The sequence below is a fragment of the Oncorhynchus gorbuscha genome, linkage group LG08 (genome assembly GCF_021184085.1).
Source record: "Oncorhynchus gorbuscha isolate QuinsamMale2020 ecotype Even-year linkage group LG08, OgorEven_v1.0, whole genome shotgun sequence".
NCBI lineage: Eukaryota > Metazoa > Chordata > Actinopteri > Salmoniformes > Salmonidae > Oncorhynchus > Oncorhynchus gorbuscha.
In genome coordinates this window covers 29,668,058-29,691,719 of record NC_060180.1, presented here as the reverse complement: position 1 = coordinate 29,691,719, position 23,662 = coordinate 29,668,058, and the positions used below count along the sequence as shown (strand labels likewise).

General features: G+C 43.6%; 1 protein-coding gene and 1 non-coding gene across 3 annotated transcripts in view; both read left to right on the top strand.

Annotated features, from left to right (window-relative positions):
- Positions 1-15,467, top strand: part of LOC124041469 (peroxisome proliferator-activated receptor gamma coactivator-related protein 1-like) — a 41,465-nt gene extending 25,998 nt beyond the window's left edge. For both annotated transcript variants that reach the window (XM_046359078.1, XM_046359077.1), the window contains 8 exons: positions 2,297-2,357; positions 2,650-2,717; positions 4,162-4,870; positions 5,196-5,423; positions 12,827-12,905; positions 13,147-13,268; positions 13,849-14,000; positions 14,172-15,467. In XM_046359078.1, coding sequence (XP_046215034.1) covers positions 2,297-2,357; positions 2,650-2,717; positions 4,162-4,870; positions 5,196-5,423; positions 12,827-12,905; positions 13,147-13,268; positions 13,849-14,000; positions 14,172-14,272 — 1,520 coding nt within the window. In that variant the 3' untranslated portion in view covers positions 14,273-15,467. The remainder of the gene's footprint in view (positions 1-2,296; positions 2,358-2,649; positions 2,718-4,161; positions 4,871-5,195; positions 5,424-12,826; positions 12,906-13,146; positions 13,269-13,848; positions 14,001-14,171) is intronic.
- On the top strand, positions 13,509-13,650 carry LOC124042386. The gene has a single exon (XR_006840140.1). It is a non-coding gene; the product is annotated as a small nucleolar RNA SNORA50 (small nucleolar RNA).
- Positions 15,468-23,662: the final 8,195 nt, after the last annotated feature.

Below are 23,662 nucleotides of genomic sequence, written 5' to 3'. Positions count from 1 at the left end.
GCTCCAACTTTGTAATGTCCTTAAAACAAGTCAAAATGAGGCTCAGTAGTGTGTGTGGCCTCAACGTGCCTGTATGACCTCCCTACAACTCCTGGGCATGCTCCAACTCCTGGACAGTCTGTGGCGTTGGTGGCTGGAGCGAGACATGATGTCCCAGATGTGCTCAATTGGATTCAGGTCTGGGGAACGGGCGGGCCAGTCCATAGCATCAATGCCTTCCTCTTGCAGGAACTGCTGACACACTCCAGCCACATGAGGTCTAGCATTGTTTTGCAATAAGAGGAATCCAGGGCCAACCGCACCAGCATATGGTCTCACAAGGGGTCTGAGGATCTCATCTCGGTACCTAATGGCAGTCAGGCTACCTCTGGCGAGCACATTGAGGGCTGTGCCCCCCCCCCAAAGAAATGCCACCCCACACCATGACTGACCCACTGCCAAACCGGTCATGCTGGAGGATGTTGCAGGCAGCAGAACGTTCTCCAGGGCGTCTCCAGACTGTCACGTCTCACATGTGCTCAGTGTGAACCTGCTTTCATCTGTGAAGAGCACAGGGCGCCAGTGGCGAATTTGCCAATCTTGGTGTTCTCTGGCAAATGCCAAACATCCTGCATGGTGTTGGGCTGTAAGCACAACCCCCACCTGTGGACGTCGGGCCTTCATACCACCCTCATGGTGTCTGTTTCTGACCGTTTGAGCAGACACATGCACATTTGTGGCCTGCTGGAGGTCATTTTGCAGGGCCCTGGCAGTGCTCCTCCTGCTCCTCCTTGCACAAAGGCGGAGGTAGCGGTCCTGCTGCTGGGTTGTTGGCCTCCTCCACGCCTCCTGATGTACTGGCCTGTCTCCTGGTAGCGCCTCCATGCTCTGGACACTCCGCTGACAGACACAGCAAACCTTCCTGGATGAGCTGCATTACCTGAGCCACTTGTGTGGGTTGTAGACTCTGTCTCATGCTACCACGAGTGAAAGCACCGCCAGCATTCAAAAGTGACCAAAACATCAGCCAGGAAGCATAGGAACTGAGAAGAGGTCTGGTCATCACCTGCAGAACCTCTCCTTTTATTGGGGGGTGTTCCCTTTTATTGTTTTGAGCAGTGTATATCGTAATGTTTTTATTTTATGTTCTTTCTTTGATTTCAAAATAGCATTAGACAACCCTACTCACTCAGTTCCAGGTTGGATGGTGTCCTCAGGTCTTTGCTGTTTGTTTGCTATAGAGCACCCTCCGTATAGCTTGGAAAAAGGAATCCTTGGTAGCAGTAATCTCGTGTGTGTGTGTGTGTGTGTGTGTGTGGTCCCCTGTTAAACACTGACCAAGATTTTGCTTCCTACCCTGGCACAATTCCTCTCTGGCATGTCAAACAACAATCTAGCCTAAGTGCTGCCCATTATTTTCCATCTGATTTTACAATTACGTTTCCATGATTTACAGCAGTTCACCAATAAACTCTGTCTAGATTTTTTGCCCATATCTATCATGCAGCCCTATGTGGGGACAGTGCAAGTTATAACAGAAATGTTGATTTTTGGTTGAAGTTATATTTATTTTATACTGTTCAGCGGGGCGAAAGCCCCATTGAAATTTTGTTGCCATCCCAGGGTCCTGAACTACTGCTATTTAGAACTTAAAGAAAAAGTCCACCCAAATTGTTATGTTTTCATTAGTCAATTGTTGATATTCCCCAAATGTTTTGCATGTCAGCAATCTAGTTTTCAAGATGGCATGTAACTTTCAAAACAAAAATTTGCCATCTCATGATGCATTTGGCAAGTTACATGGGTGGAGTTTGCCTGTTTAATTATTCAAAAACCTGTTACTCTCTTACTATGAAAAATATAGTCATAGATATCTTTGAATATATTATATTTTGGCCATTTTGTCCAGCCCTACAAGGGGGGGAAATTGGGTTCACATTTGATACTATTGCTACTGTGCCTTTAAAATAAGGTGCTGCATAGTCAGGGTGGCTGCTATGCAGACATGTCCACTGAGCTGGAATTCTGCCTTGTCCGCAGATCCATTTAACTTTGACCACTGCTTTTGTCCGGCTGGATGTACAGGCCCCAGCTAGAACAACTGGCCAGATGTGTGTGTGTGTGTGTGTTGGCACTGCCACTGACTAGTCCAGGCCTACCTAGCATAATGGCTGAAACGTGTAGATCTAGCCCAAAATCAAAATGTTATTATGGAAACGAATGCCTATGAATGTGTTGGTGAAAGGTGGGCATGTTACTTTACTGACCTCTCCTCCTTCCCTTGATTTTACTCATTCCTTCTCTTCCCTCTCTCCAGCTAAAGAGGAGCAGTATGTTCTGGAGGTCTCTGGTAGAGCAGCAGCTGTAGGAAACTCTAGGTGAGTTACCCTACAGCCCCATGCTGCTCTAGGTGCGTGTGGGTACTTTGTAAGCATATGTTATCTTGAGACCTACCGCACACTGAAGACCTTTGTCTTACCACACAATGGGCCAAGGGATCCACCATTTAGCTTGTTTTTGGATAAAATAAAATCTTCTTCCCCCCCAGCAACCCAATTGTTCTACTGTCCTAGTCTGTGTGTCTTCTGGGCATAGCCTTACACTTCATCTTAGAAGTGTACCTGTTCAATGATGCAGTGTTCAAGGTGTGTGTTTTTGTTTCTTTTGTAGTGTGGAGCGGCCATGTGACAGGACAGTTGTGGAGAGAGTCGGCGCACATGACCTGGCAAGCACTGCAGGTAAGGGCTCCGGTACTAAGCACCCTGTCAGCTGCTAATGCTAACTGTATTCTGCTAATCATAAACCAATCACCCGGTCGTCACTAGTTGCCACGGTAGTAAACCCTGTCTATTTCTAAAATGTAACCTATCAAAATCTGTTTTAAACCTAACCACACTGCTCACTTTATGACTAACCTTCAATTGTGACCAAAGCCCTTTTAATTTTTTTCTCCCCCATATAGACAATTTTGACTTTGTGGCTGAAATCTAGTGGAATCCCAATCGCCCAGTACAATGCTAATCACACACCAATCAGTCTGTACACTGTAATGCTGATTGTACATTGCTAATGCTAGTCATACACCAATGGTCATGCATGGCTCAGTTGGTAGAGCATGATTTATGCAACGCCAGGATTTTAAGTGTATTAATCGCCCTGTACACTGCCTAAAGCTCATCGCACACCAGTCAGCCGGGCCTAGTTTCGCAAAACATCTTAAGGCTAAGTTCATAATTCAAACATTCGTAGGAACATAGTTTTGCAAACTTTTGGGAGATTTAACAATCATTAGGAAAGTTGCACTGCTTTCGACCACTCGTAGAACGGCTAAGTGCGTCGTTAGGTATATCTTTTTTTTCTTCCCCCTACTGCGTCACTTCATGCACAAATCTCCGCTAAAGATAGAATCAAGATGATCTGTCTGACTGCCGATAACTACGAAGTTGATATTTGTTGCCATAAGCGATATCTCTAGGAGCTGATCCGTCGTTAGTATTGTGGGTTAATTCTAATATTAAGTTAAGAATGGATAAAGCTGATCAGAGAGCAGGCGCTGCCTTTCGAGCCTATCGGTATTGATGCATGCTCCAACGACCCCACTTAACTAACTTTATTTTCCCATGGTTTTGGGAAATGCATGCTAAATCTTCGGCCGTTGTAGGAACAATGCATCGTTAAAACACTCGGAAGCCTAAGTTACATTGCTATGGGGAAACTGGGCCCTGTACGCTACTAATGCTAATCATAAACCATTCAGCCTGTATGATGCTAATGCTAATAAGAAAAAATAAGAATAAAAACATGTTTTATTGTCACACAATGGATAGGCGCAATTAAATGTTTTACAGCATCAGTCACAGTAGTATGGTGCCCCTGAAGCAAATTGGGTTTAAGTGCCCTGCTCTGGTCTTCGAACCAGCTACCTTTCGGTTGTAGGTCAAACACTAACTGCTAGTTTACCTGCCATCCTATACACTAACCTACGAAAAACATGTCAGAGGTTTACACCCTAAACATAAATTGCTGTCACTCATGGAGTAATTGGAACACCTGTCTGTATCTCCTGGTAAAATGCTTGACATCCATTGTTGTGGTCTAAAATTAATCTTTAAATGACAACCAGAGGCATTCTGCTTCAGATTTAACAGTAGTGGACTACTCCCTGTCCCTGTCTCCTTCTAGGTCTGACCCCTCCAGCTACTCCTCCTCACCAGATGTGGAAGCCCTTGGTCCCTGTGGCACTCCTTGGGAAGAACCGAGTGGCTGAGACTCTCAAACCATCGCCCTCCAAGGCCATCCAGATCAACGCGAGGCCCCTGCCCGACAACAAGCTCCGAAGCAAGCCTCCCAGCCCCCCTATAACTCCCACCAACACGGTGGCTCTCACCCTGGCTTTCTCAGACCACGACTACTGCCTCCCTCAGAAGGAACCTGTGGCTATTGCTGAAGAGCCAGGCAAGCGCTGGAATGTCAAACAGCAAGCAGCCACCACCAAGACCATCGAGCCGCTTGGCAGCACCACTACCAGGGCACCCCAGAGGATCCCTGTCCCCTCCCTCCAGACCCTCATTCCTGCTCTGTGTACGAAGACCCAGCAGGCTCCCCTACCCCTGGATGTAAGGACCGATAGGACTAGCTCTGTGCTGGGTACCCCTGAAGCTTCTCCCACCAGGCAGGAGCAACAGGTTGGTCTCCTGGAGATGAGTCCCAAGAAAGGGAGATCCTACCGGGGCCACAACATTACCTGCTCCCCTAGCCCCAGGGAAGAAAAGGGAGGACGCGAGAGGAAAAGGAGAATCCACCATTCCTCCAGCCGTTGTTCTACTGACTCGGAGTCTGACTTTCACTCCTCCTCCTCTCAGTCTAGATCTTGCTCTCCACCCAGGAAGAGGTGAGATGCTCATCCACTCTTTATTTCTGTCTTAAAATCTATTTGTCTCCTCTCACGAGGCAAGGCAGTGTCCTCTAATGGCACTGAGTCTTAAATCTGACGGGATGAGAATGTCCTTATTCATCTCTGGTCAGTGGGGGGGGGCTGGTTCATGCTATGGGCACAGATGTCAGTTTTGAAAACTATTGAGTTCTCAGTCTGTCCTCCCCCATCTGACACTAATGTAGCACTCAAAAAGGTGATGTCATTGGTTTACATGTGACTAATGGCGATATCTAGTCCATCCTAATCTGACATCACTGACAGATTCCCCCCTCTCCTCCAGGTACAGGCCGCGTCACTCTAAGAGCAGCTCCAGTTCCTCGTCTTGCTCCTCTCGTTCCTCCTCTCGTTCCTCCTCTCGTTCCTCCTCTCGTTCCTCCTCTCCTTCCGTGTCCCGTTCTCCTCCCAGGCGGCGGTATTCCTACTCCTCTTCCCGATCTGGATCCTGGAGTAGGTCCCGTTCCCGCTCTCCCCACAGACGGGCATGGCGCAGAGGCAGTAGTCCACGCAGGTAATTAAAGCATTTTCCTTGTAAATAGCCATGGGGTAAAAAAAACACAAATCTGGAAATGAACCGCATGTGGTCTGTGTACATTGCCTTCAGAAATGATTCACCCCTCAATCATTTCCACATTTTGTTGCTACAGCCTGAATTTAACATGTCATTGGCCTACACACAATACCACGTCAGAATTTTGTTTAGAGAAATTATTTAATAATGAAAAGCATAAATGTCTTGATTATTCAACTCTGTTATGCCAAGAGTAAATATTTGCTTTCACATAAGTTGCATGGACTAATTCTGTGTTTAATAAGATTTAAGAATGAGTAGCTGTATTGCTGTTCTTGACTGTTGACTTCTGGCCTGCAGCTGATGTCTCTGTCTGATACACCCGATTGGATTGTTTTTCAAAGCTTTGCAATAGTGATGTGCACTTAGTGGCAGCGCACGGTGATGTCCGTGCAGAATTTCGCCACACTCCTCCCCCATGAAGAAACAGTGTAGAAACAGAGGATGCAGATTCATGTTCCTGCTACACCAGGGAGGTCCTCGGTTATCCAAGAAGAGTTCCTGTGGACCAGGTTGAAAAAACACAGCCATTTTTCCTGCCAAAGATAGTCACAAAAAGCAGAAATATAGATAACATCACTAACCTTTGATCTTCATCAAATGACACTCATAGGACATGTTTTGTTCGATAAAGTGCATATTTATATCCAAAAATCTGTTTACATTGGCACCTTACGTGCAGTAATGTTTTGATTCCAAAACATCTGGTGATTTTAGCAGAGATACTCATAATAAACATTGATGAAAGATGCTAGTGTTATTCACAGAATTAAAGAGACTTCTCCTTAATGCAACCGCTGTGTCAAATTTCAAACAAACTTTACGGAAAAAGCATCTGAGAACAGTGCTCAGAACGCAAAACAGCCAGAGGAAAAGCCGCCATTTTGGAATCAACAAAGTTAGAAACAACACAGTAAATATTCACCATTTGATGATTATCAGAAGGCACTCCCAGGAATCCCAGTTCGACAATAAATTACTTTGTTCCGTAAAGTTCCATCATTTATGTCCAAATAGCCACTTGTTGTTAGCGTGTTCAGCCCAGTAATCCATCTTCATGAGGCGCAGGCACTTCATCCAGACAAAAACTCAAAGTTCCGTTACCGTTCTTTAGAAACATGTCATACGATGTATGGAATCAATCGTTAGGATGTTTTTAACAAAAAACAGTAAATGTTCTAACCGGAGAATTCCTGTCTTCAGAAAAAGCACGGGAACGTGAGAACTGTCGGGAGCGCGCGTCATGAGACCGAGGCACTATGCCAGACCACTGACTCTAAGGGGTCTCATGAGCCCCTCCTTTATAGTAGAATCTTCAACTTTCAAGACAGTTGACATCTAGTGGAAGTGCAACCTCATCCATATCTCAATGTGTACTCGGTAGGCAAAGCTTTGAAAAACTACAAACTTCAGATGTCTCACTTCCTGGTTGGATTTCTCAGGTTTTCTATTGCCTGCCATAAGAGTTCTGTTTTACTCAGACATCATTCAAACAGTTTTAGAAACTTAAGTGTTTGCTATCCAAAACTACTAATTATATGCATATATTAGCATCTGGGACAGAGTAGAAGACAATTCACTCTGGGCACGCTATTAATCTAAAAGTAAAATGCTGGCCCCTATCCCAAAAAGGTTATTAACTGTGGACCTCGGTCAGATTTTGGTCTGGAATCCTGACTCTGGTAAAGACCTCCCTTCACAGAATTGGAGCAATGGCAGATGCAGTGGCTTTGTGGGGGGGAAACGACTCCACACAGTGTGTAGATGTCTACTACCACCAATAACCATTCATTCTGGGTCCCCTGGCTGGGAGGAAAAGGTCCCATGAGGTCAATTCCCAGCATTTCATTGGATCGTTCACCTCAGTCTGCTGCCAGGAATGTGAAACTGCAGACTTGACACTGCTATACAAAGTTCTTGGTATCAACCCACGTGCCTGGCCAGTAAGCCGCCTCCTGTAGTTTTCCGTAGGTCTTATTAAACGCCAAGATGGCTACTCATTTGGGTTGGCATGATAAGCTTGGATATCTGGTCAGTCAATGTAGAGGGGATGACGACACGCTAATGGGTGCCCTGCTTTTCCTCTCCCCTTGGAGTTTTTCATCATAAGTCAGGATAAAGTATTGAACTTCATTGAAGCGAGTCTTCGTTATACAGACCTCTTGTTGATCGCCGTGATGGTGGCATCATTCTGCTGTGCTCTCTACACACATCACCCAGACACTTAGCGCAATTTCACTCCCTTAAGGTGGTTGAGTGTTTCGGCTGCCTTTTGAAAAGTCAGTCACAAATGCCTGGTGCCATACCCAGGAAGTGCTGAAAAGCCTTTAAGGATCTGGGTATTGGGAACTCCTGCATTGCTGCAACTTTGGCTGGATTACATGGATACTCTCAGCATTAATCACATGACCAAGCAACTTGAGTTCTGGCAAGCAGAAATAACACTAGTCTGTCGAAGACGGACTGTGTCTTGCAGATGGTCAGTGACAGGAGTAGATTATGATTCCATCTAGATACACAAGATTTTCTTCTCAGATACCGCAGGACTGACTTACTCAATTTATTGTCCCCGTGGGGAAATTTTGTTGCAGTGTCATGTACACACTTAGTGCCGTTTAAACAGTCCATCGGCCTTTAGAAGGTGGCTGTAGCGTTCTTCAAACCAAAAGGCATGATTTTGAAGGAGGGGTGACAAAGGCAGTCTTGCCCTGACTGGCAGTGCCAACTGCCAATATCTGCTGTTCAGATCCAGGTAATTGAAGATGGCTGCTCCTACCAGAGATTCCAGAATGTCGTTAATGCGCGGTAGATGGTAGGTATCTCTTTATGGCATTCGGGTCCCTGTCTACACAGAATTGATATCCATTATCTTTCTTTGGAATCAGGACAACCGACGAAGCCCATCCATAAAAAGGTTCCACAACTCAATTATCCAACATGCTTTCTGAGATTTGCCAGATTGGCAGGGGCTAGCCTGTAGGGACGCTGCTTTATGGACTTCATGCTGGGTATTGATTTTGTTTGGAGACCATGTCTGGGTGTAAGAGCACAGACCTCACTGTTCCCCTCCAACATCTGGGAGAGCTGACCACTCTCGTTATCTGATAGACATGCTTGTTTGATGTAGAAATCGGCATTAAGTTTGCTTTAGCTCTGAGATAAGAGGGGTACGGCTGTAAACTGGGTGATAGCCTGGTTCTCTTGCTTCACTGGTAGAACTTGCTTTTGTCTGTCTTGACCTAGCCAGTACTCTGGATAAGGTAGCAGGCTCCAGCCTGAAATGGATGAGGCCAGGAGTGGTCAGCGCAGCTGATATGAAGGTTCGGACATCGAGATGGTCAGTCCACTGAAGTCCAGGCCAAGGACTACAGCAAATGCAAGGCTCGTATCTGCAAGAAAAGCCACAGGAAGGTTACTATCATGCAGCTTTATTTTCATATAAATCCAGCCTGAGGGAGTGGTAGATTCTCCATTGGCCAAGTACAATGGTCCTTCCTCCAAGGTTTGAAGCTCCTCATGGGGTAATGCCATATTTTGCTACAGGGACCTCGTGCATCAAGGTGTAAGTTGTATTGTGTCGATTATGGCCTTCCCTCTCCAGTTCCTAATAGTCAGAGTAACCAATAGTTGCAAAATAGATGGACAGCTAGTTGTGCTGTCAAAAGGCTTCATGGTAGACATTGAGGCTGACCCAATTGTCTTCAACCCTTTGTGACATTTTTTAAAATTCTGATGCTGGCCATAGAGGGGGCAAGGACCTGGAGGGTGTGTTGACTACACCTCCAGCATGTCACTGGACTTTTGTCTTGGATCGTGGGCATGTACGGCTGAGACTGGTTAGCCCCAGGAGAGTTGTTTGCATACCGCCATGAGGGAACAGGGTTTTGAGTTTGAGACGGGCTGGAAGCACCAAGATGCACCAGCTCATGCACATTATGCGCATGTTCCCAACGTTGACTTGCAAGGCGCGGAACCATGTTCTTAAGAATGAGTTTGACCATCTCCTGCTCAGTAGTGTCAGCCTTCCATCTCCTGACTAGAACTCGATAGGTTTTGGCAACGTCCCATATTGTCTCTGCTTGACCCTGAACTCTGAATCCATTCCACCAGTTCATCCTCCTCGTCCTCTGACAATAGTTTTGAAACTCCTTCCAGGTTGTCATGTTCATGGGCTATCTCCCACGAGTCTCTTGCTGTACCATGGAAAACATTGCGGGGGGGTGGCAAGAACCTTTAAGTCAGTTAAGGGGCCGGCTAGAAAGTATCATTACACTTAGGAAAAACAGCAAGCTCAACATCGTCTGGGCTGCCAAAAGTGGGGTGGGGAGTGTGTTTGATGGGGGGAGCTCGAACTGTGGCAGGGGGTCTTGGGAAAACAGGAGTTCTGTTTAACAGTATCTTCATAGGGTTTTTTGTACTGCTACCTGTTCATATTCCCTATTTATTTAACCAGGAAGGGCTCATTGAGATTTGAAATCTCTTTTTCAAGAGCGTTCTGGCCAAGATGGGCAGCACCAAGTAATTACACAATTAGACTACATGAAAAACTATAGGTAATCTAATAAAAACCATAGAATTCACAAGTGTATAACCATCAAAAAAACAGCTTGGAATCGGTCTCAATCCTTCATCGGTGATTTAAAAACACCAATCGGGAGAAGTTCTTCCAGTTTTAAAAGTATATTTTGTAAGGTCGTTCCAAGCCGACGTCGCAGAGTACATAAGCCCTTTTACAAAATTCAGTTTGGACATTTGGAACAGTAAGCAGGATAAAATCCTGCGAACGAAGAGTACCCACCACATTTCTGAACAATAAAAATGGCCAAATAAAATGGTAGTAAACCCAGAAATGGCTTTTGTAAATACAATTATACCAGTGACGAGAGAAAGCCAGCCAACCCTGGTATACAAAGTGCAGTGGTGTGTAAGGGTTTTGCAGTTTAAAATAAAAAATCTCAATGTGCAATGGTAAAGGGTGTCAATTGATCTCAAACACTGAGCGGAAGCATATCTATAAAATATCCCAATCTAGTAAAGGCATAAATGTAGCTGATACTCGCCTCCTGGCTTCAAAAGAAAAACGTGCCTTATTCCTAAAATAAAATCCCAACTTCAGCTTCAATTTTGAATGTTGAATATGCAATTTTAAGTTAATTAAAATTCCAAGATGTGAGGTTAGTCTCAATCTCATCGCCCTGACAGGCCTTTAATGGCAGAGCCAGCGGCAGAGGATTTGTATAGAAAGAGAAAGAACGGCACTACCTCCTGGTGCAGTTCCCCCAGTTGAAGGTCTGTGGCCTTCTGTGCTTTTTCCACCTCATTAGAGTCTATTCCATAAAAGTCGTAGTTTCATTGGAAGATCTTCATGTCCTCCATAAATCCTAAGGATCGGACCTTTTTAGTTAAATTTTCGCTTAAAATGACATACCCAAATCGAAACGGAATGTAGCTCAGGACCTAAAGAAAGGATATGCATATTCTTGATACCATTTGAACGTAAACACTTTGAAGTTTAGAAATGTGATATTAATGTAGTTTAATATAACACATGAGATCTGGTACAAGATGATGCAAAGGGGGATAGAGTGTATTTTTTTTTTTTTAAATGAAAGAGGCCAATATGACTTAGGAATCTAGGTGCAAATTAGGTTTGGGAAATAGATGGAAGAAGTGTATTTGCAAAGTTTTAGACTGATCCAATGAACCATTTCTGTTAAATGTTAATGATCTTCAAATTCATAACTGTGCACTCAAACAATAGCATGGATTTCGCTCACTGTAATAAATACTGTAAATTGCACAGTGCAGTTAAAATTATTTGGTTACTTACAACCACATGCTAATCACTTTAGCCTACGTTAGCTCAACCGTCCCATGGGGTGGCACCGATCCTATAGAGGATAACATTTTTCAGGTTGGGACACTCCACAAGAGGCTGACTCCTTCCTCTGCTCTGTTTTTGGTCATCATGACTAGATGGAGTGTTGAACTTTCCATTTCCCCTTGAACATCCTGCTTCAGAGAATCTTGCAAATATTTATCTGAATAGGTGAGACAACCTGCATATTTTTCAATGCCTCGCAAAGGGCACCTGTTGGTAGGTGGGTAAAAAAAAAACACAAAAAAAAAAAAACTTTGGATGGTGTATAAATACACCCAGTCGCTACAAATTAGAAACGGAATATAGCTAAGCACAGGCAAAATTCTAGCGGAAAACCTGGTTGTCTGCTTTCCAACAGACACGGAGACGACTTTGCCTTTCAGCAGTACAATAACTTAAAACACAATGTGAAATATACACAGAGTTCTTGAGTGGCATAGTGAGTTTTGACTTAACTATATGGGTGTCTTGCAATGATCAACCAACTTGACAACTTGAATTTTAAAAATGTGCAAATCAAGGGATGAAACTGTTTCAGGGACAGAGCTGAAAACCGTGAAATTTCTAAACTATTTGGGAAACAGAACCATGAACCAAAAGTGATCTATACTGTTCTGGAACAGAGCCATTAATTTTAAAAGCATTGGAACCGGTTAATAACGTTATTTGACATTTTCAGGAGTTATTTTCCAGTCTCCCAAATCAAAGAGCAAATGCAAAGCCCCTACTACTATCATTCAAACTAATTCCAGTGTCTGCCTGCCAGCTGGAAGTCTTTACCAGTGGGTGTGTGCATTGTAGGCTACCTGCCCCTCCCCCTCTGACAAAATTAGGGAGGGATGTTAAGGATACTATAGGTTTGATGTTGGATTTATTAACTACAGAAAGGTAAGATGTTAATTCTAGTGCTGCTCTGCACACAAGTGTTTTAGCCAGGTAATATTTGTTCTGGTCCAATGCTAAACCAACTCGGAAGTTCAAAGACATTCAAAGTTCCTCTGTAAACGCTGCTTCTCCGTAAGTATAATTCTGTGGGCCTAATTCAGATGCTGCCCTTCAAGGAAAGCTTTTTCACCCTCCATTTCTGAATCTCATGCCCTACACTGACTGGCAGCACAGTGCCTTTCATTATCATTAAACCATGCTGTTATAGCAAAATACACATTTCTCTATGCAGATTAAATCGTTTACCCGCTCCACAGCAAGCTGCTCTATCCTCACTGATTTGTTTAAATTTGTCTAGCTAAAAACAGTTTTTGGGGGGTTTGAAACCGGTTCAGAAATTTATTTTGCTGGTCGGAACAGTGTCTAACAACAAAATGTGACATGTCACGGGGTATAAATACTTTCTGAAGGCACGATGTTCTCCTGACTACTTCTCCTGTACTTGGCTTTATGGATACAGATTTTTTTAAATTATACAACATTGACCACCTCGCTCTCATTCTGTTTCTTCCTACAGCCCCTCTCTCAGACCAGGCTACCGGCCTGAATCTAGAGAAAACAGCCAGGAGGTGAAGAGACTCAAAGAAAAAGCTATCGTGAGTACATTTCTATCCAAGTGAAGTTGGCGGTTTGTGCCTTAAAAAAAAGAATTGCTGCTATCTGTGACCATTTGTAACCGCCATAAGAGTTTCTTCATTGATACACGATGACCAATCGGAACGGGACACAGTTTGTCTCTGGGTCAAATTCTGGGGGGAGGGGGGGGGTGCTTTTAAGCCAATTGTGGTGCAGGATAAGAAATGTCATCTGACTGTCATTCTCACTCCCCCCTCTCAGGAGGAGCGTAGAATTGTTTATGTAGGGCGAATCCGGGGGACAATGACACTGAAAGAGCTGAGGGAACGCTTCTCTTTGTATGGAGAGATTGAGGAGTGCACTCTACACTTTAGAGACCATGGGTAAGTACTCTAAAACACAGGTCATGTTTTGTTTCAACAACGAGTAATTCCTCATGTTCAGTAGGCACAATTATGGAAAACATTTAGAAACTAAAAACATTGTGTCTTAGAGAAGTCTGTCTTACTGCCTCATCACAGAATATTTTTTGGTTTTATGCTTACTGGCCCAGATTTTATCCCAGTGCTAACACCTAGGCTTTACCCTGTCAGTTACATGAACCCCCCCCCCCCCCCCCCCCAGTGCACTGTCTTTGAACTTGGTTGACCCTTTCTGTGGTCTCTCAGGCCAATCTACAGCTGCTACAGCAACAACCTGGCTTGTTTATAACTGGGGCCTCTTGGTTAAACCACCAGGTGGCTCTTTTAAGAACAACTCACACCTCGGCACACACAGTAGTCATTGGTAGTGTTCATGTCACCAAATGGAAGAAAACCGGCCAGCAGGACTACCTGGACTATAACGTTTGTTGTAGTCTCTGCATTTGATTAAAATATTGTCAATTGTGTGCCCTAATGAATCAATACAACCCTTGTTGATTAACGCATGTGTTTTAATATTTGCTTTCCATCTCTGTGATAGGGATAACTATGGGTTTGTGACGTACTACGATACGAAGGATGCGTTCACGGCCATCGAGAATGGTGGCAAGCTCCGAAAGCCTGACGAACTCCCCTTTGACCTTTGCTTTGGGGGAAGGAGACAGTTCTGCAAGGCCAGCTACGCTGATCTAGGTAGAACATACTTTTTGGGGGATGGTCAACACTGGTACAACTTCTCAGTTTTCAGATAAGATGATCATAGATTTATTGTTCTGGCCACTTTCTTGATATGCACCTACATTGATTGCAGTGACGCAAGGAGAGTTAACAGTGACACTAATGTTCTTTCTCTCTTCCCTCCAGATTCTAACCGCGAGTATGACCCGTCGCCTGCAAAGGGCAAGTTTGATGTACTTGACTTTGACACTTTACTGAAGCAGGCCCAGAAAGGTCTGAAGAGGTAACAGAGGTCAGCCCACTGGGGGCGCCATGCTAAGACTTACCTCAGAGCCGCGGCAGGCTCCTCCCACCTTTAACTCTGCCTTCGCCTTGACCTAGGGGTGGATCGCAACCAATGGTCAAAACGTTAGCCAGCTGACATCGATAAACATACAGATGTAGCTCTTTTCTGGTTCATAAAAGCTACAGTTTAAAGCTGCAATCTGGAAAATAACATTAGATTTTGGGTTATAAGAGTAAGGCTTATAGGGCATTTAAGTTACGTTCAAGTCGATGGAATCGGTCATTAATTGAATCAAATACATCAGAATCTGTCATTAATTGAAAATGGTTGGATGGCAGGAAGTCTAGATTTTTATATGGATTGTTTTAAGTGTTAAATCATTTATGCCATGTTTGTTTCAAGCTTGTCTTTATGAACTCTGAAATGTTATTTCTGAATCATTTGAAGTGACAGCTGGCTAACGTGTTGTCCTGCATTGACAGAGCTACCGGTCTTTATTTAGGTAGGTTTTCTTTGTGTGATTTTGTTTCTGCAAGCTTACACCTTCTATTGAAGTGAAGATTTGTATGAAAAGATTAAAAGCAAAAAAATAAATGAAATGGAAAACTTTTTAACCGGAAAGAATTTATTTAAATGTGTAATCAGATTTTCCACAATATATGGGGAGGGGGAATAAGTTTTAGAAATGGGGATACTAAAGTGAATATTCCCTGATATTTGGGAGAAGGTGGAACGACATTGCTGAAATGTACCGCAAACCTAAATAAACCAAACTTTTTAAACTGGTTGACATTTTGATTTTTGTCTAGAGCATATCACTGACTTATCTGAGTCAATATTGGTTTTGAACATGGCTCCAGTCTGTGTTGCTTTTCATTCATTCTTCACAGACCGATTTCAGAGCTGGGAAACCAGAGGACTCTATTGGTTTTGCTCACCTGTCTTCCCCTCATTTTGTGAAACTAATGTGCTTGTATTTAATGACTTCTCCACTTGCCTGTCATCAGGAGAATGAGTGTAAAGTGATAATACATTTTACAGATTAGGATGAGAAGCATATTATTTTGAAGTGCATGTGTTTCTCAGAAAACGGCTGATTTTAAAAGGGGGTGTGAAGAAACTGCCTCTGAGTTAGCCAGGAGGCTAAACCAGAAAAACCTTAGCGTCTACCAAATAAAACTGGCGAAGCCACAAAAGTACTTCTGTGCAAGGGTGTTCATTTACATAGTACCATTTCTCTTTTGGAATCACTAACTCAAAGTATACATGAGGACAGCTAAACAGTGCTGCCCCATCAACAGCGCAATCAAAAAGCCGTCCCCATACCAAATATCAGCTTCCATTTTCCACTTAGCTAAACATATGAATTCTTAATTTAACCTTTTTTCAATCGGTATGTAACACATCTACAGAATCTCATCACTACTGACATGGTCTCTTACAATATACCTATTCACATTAACGCGCCATTCGGGACAGGCAATAAAAAGCCAGCCCAATTGCCGTAGCTCGGGCCTTTATTCCAGCAGGGTAGCCTAGTGGTTAGAGCGTTGGACTAGTAACCGGAAGGTTGCAAGTTCAAATCCCCGAGCTGACTAGGTACAAATCTGTCGTTCTGCCCCTGAACAGGCAGTTAACCCACTGTTCCTAGGCCGTCATTGAAAATAAGAATTTGTTCTTAACTGACTTGCCTGGTAAAATAAAATACCCAGAACCTAACGGACTGGAACAGAAACGGAGCGCTCATCCAGAACGTTAAGTGCAATGTCAAATTGAAAATGAAAGCTTGGTATGGTAAACCATACCAAACTTACTGAAGGGAGGTAATGTATGAACTGAGATCGTTAAGTTTTGTCGACCCACATTGCTAACATAGCAGGGAGGGGTAGATGGGTGTGTTAGCTTCCCAAATGGTGCCATTGACGGACTTCTCTATCACATTACCTTCCTCTCCCTAAGCAACCAGGTTTCGAAAGCCCGGATAGGCAGCCTGCTGTGACATTTCCTTTACCTGCTTTGTGACGGACACAGAACCGGAAGGGCTGGAGCTCCAGATACCACCTGGTCTCGCAAGCATGCCTGTCCTTCATGGTCTGGATCCACGTCAGGGGTCTGTGTGCAGTTCAAATTCTCTTGTGCCCACTCCGGTAGTACCTGAGGCTATCTTGTGCCCACTTTATAGCCAGGCACTCAGTCTCAATGGGCGAATACTTGGTTTCTCTGGTCAAGAGCTTCTGACTCTGGTACAGCAGTGAAGCTCTTCTCCTGGCTCCCCTTTTTGTGCATTAAGGTACTGCAGTGCCAGCTAAACCCGCCATAAGCCCATTAACTCACCCGATGGCAGGTCTCTGGGGAGATGTCAAACTTCACCAGCAGCTCTTCCTTCAGGTCCTTGTTGATGTTGGACAGCCCCTCATCCATTGCTGTGTAAACCAAGGCCTGTGAGCAATGGGACTAGCCTGCAGACCCACTACCTCTGGCCATCGCCACATCTTGGCCATTCGCTCAAACCTCAGCAGATAGTTTAATGTCCTCCCCCTGCTGGTATGAAGGCATCTTCTGCTCCTTCCTCAGGAATGGTGGAGGGTGGACGTTAACACTGCTGGACTGGTCTCTTGGTGCTGGGGCTGGCCTCATCACTGCTTGGGGATCCTCCGTCGTCCTGGTGTTGGCAGCTCGAGCAGTTCTGTTTGGCTCCTTGGTCGGGCTCCTAGTTTCTCATAATTTACCTCTTCACCGGACGATACCATGGTATTCCACCCCATTTCTATTTTTAGGTACCTTTTCTGAAAGTTGTTGCTGCTGCTGAGAACGCAACCCTGTATGTGGTCCTTTACATCTCTTTTTGGAATTCACTGATTTGTGGTGCGCCATCCCACCGCTGCCACTATGTCCTTTTGTGGGGGAAAACGTATTCTGATTGGCTGGCTAATGGCTGCACCCTTGCCCAGTTGTGAAATCCATAGATTAAGGCCTAATTTATTTATTTCAATTGACAGATTTACTTATATGAACTGTAACTCTGTAAAATTGTTGAAATTGTTGCATGTTGCGTTTTAGATTTTTGTTCAGTATAGTAATGCTACAGACTCCAAGAAAGGTTAAAATCTCACCTTTCTGGTAAAAGAAAAAAGGTGCAAGCTGAAGTACACGGTATAAATATGCAAAAAAATATTTCCTATTCAACAAGTATGAATAAGGCTTGAAATTACATTTTTTCTAAATGTATAAAATGACAAAGATTTCACCTTAACTGTAAAATACATTTGTATATTTAGTGTTGGGAAAAAATTGCATGTTTTCTAAAGGAATCTTCTGATCAAAACATCAGCCCCCTTCGCTGTGAAGATGCTTGGAATGCTGCCATTTTGCAAGCTCCGACCCAACTTTGCTTTGCAAGAAAGGCACTTCACTGTACCTATGCATGTGACATTAAAACTTGAACATCTCACAGAGCTCTAGCCCTGAACTCATTAGGAACACGCCTTTCATCTCATATTAATCTTGTCTGTCTATGACAAAGTGTTTGTTTAAAATCCATGAATTATATTTGATTACTGGCTATAAATCGATCTCAGAATGTGTTACAGGAACGAAACTTCTCTCCTGCTGCGTTACGATGTAAGGATTCCAGGCATATGCGTTGTCAGTGGCTGTGATGTCGGATTCAGCCAGGAGTTGATGGACAGTCGGAAGGATATCCCAGCTTCAAGTGGTGTCAGACATCTTGCTTCACACAGGCAGAAGACAAATACTTCAGTTTCCTTGTGAATCAGAGCTGCCGCTCAATGCAAGCCATTTCGATCTACGGTGTCAACAGATCTATGTTTAAGCAAAAACCTAGGTTGGAACCGGTACCAGAACCACACAGGTCCCCTAAACAGGGGACTTTACATCAAAGATGTTAAGAAATGCTAGCGGCCGTGACTGAATTCAAACATGAGTTTGCTTCAGAGTGTGGTTTGATGTGGGTGTCGTATGTTTGCAGGTGGGAAAAGTTAGCCAAATTATTTTGACGATTCGCTTTAGCCTGCTGGTATGCAACTGTGGCAAAGTTTGTTTGACTTTGGATAGCCTATCTCCGGGGCAAGTTAGGGATTGTCAATAAATTTCACAATTTAAGTTATAAAAAATATTGTCTGTTGCACACCTTTTAGTTCTCATTGAATGCTTTTCAATATGTTTATATACATTTCTACAATTTAATGTTGGTTTGAGCTTTTACAGTCAATGAAATGTGGAGCTACTTGAATTTTAACATTATCCCAAGGACATTGTGCAATTTAACTACCCCATACGGATATCCAGAGTAAATTGGGTCACATGCAGCTTGGGTCACATGCAGCTGCACTCCAAATTGATGATTAGACTACTTGTGTGCTGCCAGCTGTGGGCAGGAGGGGGAAAAGACACTAATTTACATTGTGATGCTGTCACGACCACCAGTCTCACAAAACTCAGTTTTGGAAAAGACTGACTTTATGACAAAAATGACCCTATTTACACTTTGTACTCAATTTTGCCAGTAGAATAAATGTTTGACTAAAATCGATGACACATTTTCTAAATCAAATCAAATGTATTTATATAGCCCTTCGTACATCAGCTGATATCTCAAAGTGCTGTACAGAAACCCAGCCTAAAACCCCAAACAGCAAGCAATGCAGGTGTAGAAGCACGGTGGCTAGGAAAAACTCCCTAGAAAGGCCAAAACCTAGGAAGAAACCTAGAGAGGAACCAGGCTATGTGGGGTGGCCAGTCCTCTTCTGGCTGTGCCGGGTGGAGATTATAACAGAACATGGCCAAGATGTTAAAATATTCATAAATGAACAGCATGGTCGAATAATAATAAGGCAGAACAGTTGAAACTGGAGCATCAGCACAGCCAGGTGGACTGGGGACAGCAAGGGGTCATCATGTCAGGTAGTCCTGGGGCATGGTCCTAGGGCTCAGGTCCTCCGAGAGAGAGAAAGAAAGAGAGAATTAGAGAGAACATATGTGGGGTGGCCAGTCCTCTTCTGGCTGTGCAGGGTGGAGATTATAACAGAACATGGCCAAGATGTTCAAATGAGAAGTTGTTTTTTAGGAGCAGTTGCTCTTTAAAACATTTCCATGCTAGCTGCTGAGAGGATATTCTTGTGTGTCCTCTGCTGAAGTAGGTTATCGAGGAGGGGAGAATACTCAGGGGTTTTCTCTTTTGGGCAAAAGTCTGTCCTCCCCTCCGTGACCCAGAAGCCAATAAGTGGTTGAATGGTCAAAGAGGGGGGACACTTTTCACTCCACTTCGATTATAAGTGATTTTCATAACCTACTATGTTAATTATCCTAACTTGTTCCGTAAGTTCTCCTAACTTGCTACACAGTGGCGTGAAAATAGTGTTTCTCAATCGAGGAGTGTGTCAATTCGTTTGTAGGCAAATGGAAGACGGTCCTCCGCTCCTCAATAGTCTCCTTTTGGAGAGGAAGCACAAGTGTACCCTACCGCGGAAGAGTTTTGATATCTGCCACACCCCCTTTGAATCAGCTGTTCTATGGTCGGAGTAGAAAAGCATGCACACATTTAAAAGAAAGTATTGCTACTTTTCCTTTGATCTATGACAGGGATTGGCAACTTCAATCCTTGGGGGCCTGATTTGGTGTCCCACTTTTTCCCCAGCCCCAGCTAACACACTTGACTCCAATCAACTAATTGTGATCTTGTTTGTATTTGCTAGGGATGGGGAAAAAGTGTGACAGCACTCCGACCCCGAGGACTGGAGTTGCCCATCCCAGATCTATAAATTGTCTTGCACAACTAACTTAGGGATGGATCAAAATTTACAGAATGGTTACCTGGAGGCAAATGGAGGAGGTTCATGCTTTTTACATTTTAGTCCAGGGAAGGGTCATATAATTTGTAATTGATGACATTTAAATATTTCTGTGTTTTAGAATGAGTTGTTTATTAGGCTATATATTGATGATATTTTATCTAAAAAATGATAACTTTTTTAATGTTTCACTATTTTTATTTTTATGAAATTCACTGAAGAGGATGGTCCTCTATTTCCTCCTCTGAGGAGCCCCCACTGATCGATGTGTGCCCAATGCCGCCACCCATTACGTGCGCCTATAGCCGATTTAGTGTGGTTCAATCAAATGATCCGTAACCTGTATGCTATAGGCTACGAAGTGCATGCTCGGAGAAGAACTGAGCAAAGTTATATATCTAAAAATATATTTATTTAACTAGGCAAGTCAGTTAAGAACAAATTATTATTTACAATGACGGCCTACCAGGGAACAGTGGGTTAACTGCTTTGTTCAGTGGCAGAACGACAGATTTTTACCTTGTCAGCTCCTTTTGGTTACTGGCCCAAAACTCTAACCGCTAGGCTACCTGCCACCCCAATAAATGCTGGGATGATGTAAATAAAACTAGGCTACATTACACACTGCAATGAATATTCCAACCCTGAGCCCCGGCCTGCTCTGCACTTGCTGATCCAACACTTTTTTGTGTGCTGCCTAACTAATGGCTGTGCTGCGTAGGCCTAGTGTCAATTCAGGAAGAGAGTCAAAGGCTTCCGAAAATACTTTTTTAGTAGGCCTAGTCCCCCCAAAAATCACTATCTGCCACACGGACTAGCCTATAGCCTATGTTCTGTTCAGTTGGAGAAGGAGAGCGCAAAGCTGATAAGGAGGACAAGAGGTCAACAGAGTTATTGACCTCACAATAAGCCAGATTTGAGTAATTTACATTGTGGTGCTGAAAATTGAAGCAGCAGCGGCGGCACAATGATTCGGAAATGGACAACTCATGGTGCTTAAAGTAAGCAAATTCGAGTAGGCATAATTGACTCCAACCATCTTCCTTTTATTAATTAGACTTCACTAACAACAAGATGGCTTTGTTTTTTAGCATATTTCTTCCTATTTAAGAAATAAGAGGTAGGCCTACCTGTTTGCCATGTAATGCTTACAAGACAGTTTCTAAAACTGAATATCGAAGGCTCTGGTCTGTCCACAAAGTGAGGGTAAACAGTAGACATGTTATCTGCTACCCACTTTGTTTTCATTATTATTTTTGGTTTAGGGGCTTTAGGAAAAGAAAAAAGATTTTTCATTCCAGAGAGGTCCCATTTTCTCCATGTAACCCTTATTTATTATAAATAACGTTCACCCCCCAGGTTTGGCTACTAATGAATTGACACTAAAGATGGTGGATAAATGAATGCCGTTAACCATTTTATAAAACCTTTATTTAACTAGGAAAGTCAGTTAAGAACAAATTTTTATTTTCTAGGAACTGCCTGTTCAGGGGTAGAAGGACAGATTTGTACCTTGTCAGCTGGGAGATTTGAACTTGCAACCTTTTGGTTACTAGTCCAACGCTCTAACCACTAGGCTACCCTGCCGCCTCGAGGCATTGAAAAATGTATGTACGGGGAAGGCTCTCTCATAGACACCAATGCAATAGCAGCTGGGTCTGGTCTGCTAAGTTCATTGACTTTCATTGTACCAGGGGGAAAAAAAGCCAGAGGTGTCTCACGTGCTCTTCCGTCTCTGCTGACACACTCGACCACTTATCTGTTCCCGGGCCACAGAGGACAGGACGATGGAAGAATGGAGGAGAGGACGGACATTTGCCCAATTGAGATTAAATCAAATTGTATTTTTCACATGCGCCAAATCCTTACAGTGAAATGCTCACTTACAAGCCCTTAACCAACAATGCAGTTGAAAGAAAAATATGTGTTAAATAAAAAATTGGAGGGCCTGTTGTCCGGACCTCTGGCAGTCTCTATGGGGGTTCAATTCTCTGACCGACTCTCTTCTCTGTATACATCAGTGATGTCGCTCTTGCTGCTGGTGATTCTCTGATCTACCTCTACTCAGACGACACCATTCTGGCCCTTCTCTGGACACTGTGCTAACTAACCTCCAGACAAGCTTCAATGCTATACAACTCTCCTTCCTTGGCCTCGAATTGCTCTTAAATGCAAGTAAAACTAAATGATCTTCAACCGATCGCTGCCCGCACCTGCCCAGCATCACTACTCTGGACGGTTCTGACCTAGAATATTTGGACAACTACAAATACCTAGGTGTCTGGTTAGACTGTAAACGTTCCTTTCCAGACCCACATTAAGCATCTCCAATCCTAAATTAAATCTAGAATCGGCTTCCTATTTCGCAACAAAGCATCCTTCACTCATGCTGCCAAACATACCCTCGTAAAACTGACTATCCTACCGATCCTCGACTTCGGTCATGTCATTTACAAAATAGCCTCCAACACTCTACTCAACAAATTGGATGCAGTCTATCACAGTGCCATCCATTTTGTCACCAAAGCCCCATATACTACCCACCACTGCGACCTGTACGCTCTCGTTGGCTTGCCCTCGCTTCATACTCGTCGCCAATGACTGGAATGAACTGCAAAAATCTCTGAAGCCTCTTATCTCCCTCACTAACTTCAAGCACCAGCACACAGATCATTACACCTGTACATAGCTCATCCAACTACCTCATCCCCATACTGTATTTATTTATTTTGCTCCTTTGCACCCCAGTATCTCTACTTGCACATTCATCTTCTGCACATCTATCACTCCAGTGTTTAATTGCTATATCGTAATGACCTCGCCACTATGGCCTATTTTATAGGCCTTACCTCATTGCACACACCGTATATATACTTTTTCCCCACTGTATTATTGACTGTATGTTTGTATATTCCATGTGTAACTCTGTGTTGTTGTATGTGTTGAACTGCTTTGCTTTATCTTGGCCAGGTCGCAGTTGTAAATTAGAACTTGTTCTCAACTAGCCTACCTGGTTAAATAAAGGTGAAATAAAAACATTTGAACTATTAACAAGGCGGGCAGGTCTCCATTGCCAACAATAGCAAAGCAGGCATTGTGACGTCAAACAGTAACCTGGGAATTGAACGTTCGGAAGGTGAGTTGGTCCTACGGTGCTCAATAGAACTAAGAGGATCTGGCAGGGTGAAAAATGCCTTCAAGACTATGGCAGGCAGCTGGGACATATGGTGCTATTATGAAACTGGGCTCCACGGCGGATGCAGTGAACTCGTTTTCATCAGAACAAAAACATTGTTAAAAATGTCATATGTCTAGCCTACCACAGGTACATTCAGATCGACGTCCTAGAGGTTGGTGTTCAAAACATTGTTTGTTGTAAAAACTGCCTCCAATTATTGTGACAGCCTCGTACTGAACATATAATGCTTGTTATGTTGATCGATTTGAGTATTTCGTGCGGTTCTGTCAGTCAAACTATTGCGCTCTCAACTAAAAGTATCACAACTCGCCTCCCGCCACTAGCATGCGCTAGCGTCGCGCGAATGTTTCCGGAAATAGAAACACATTTATTTTCTTTATTA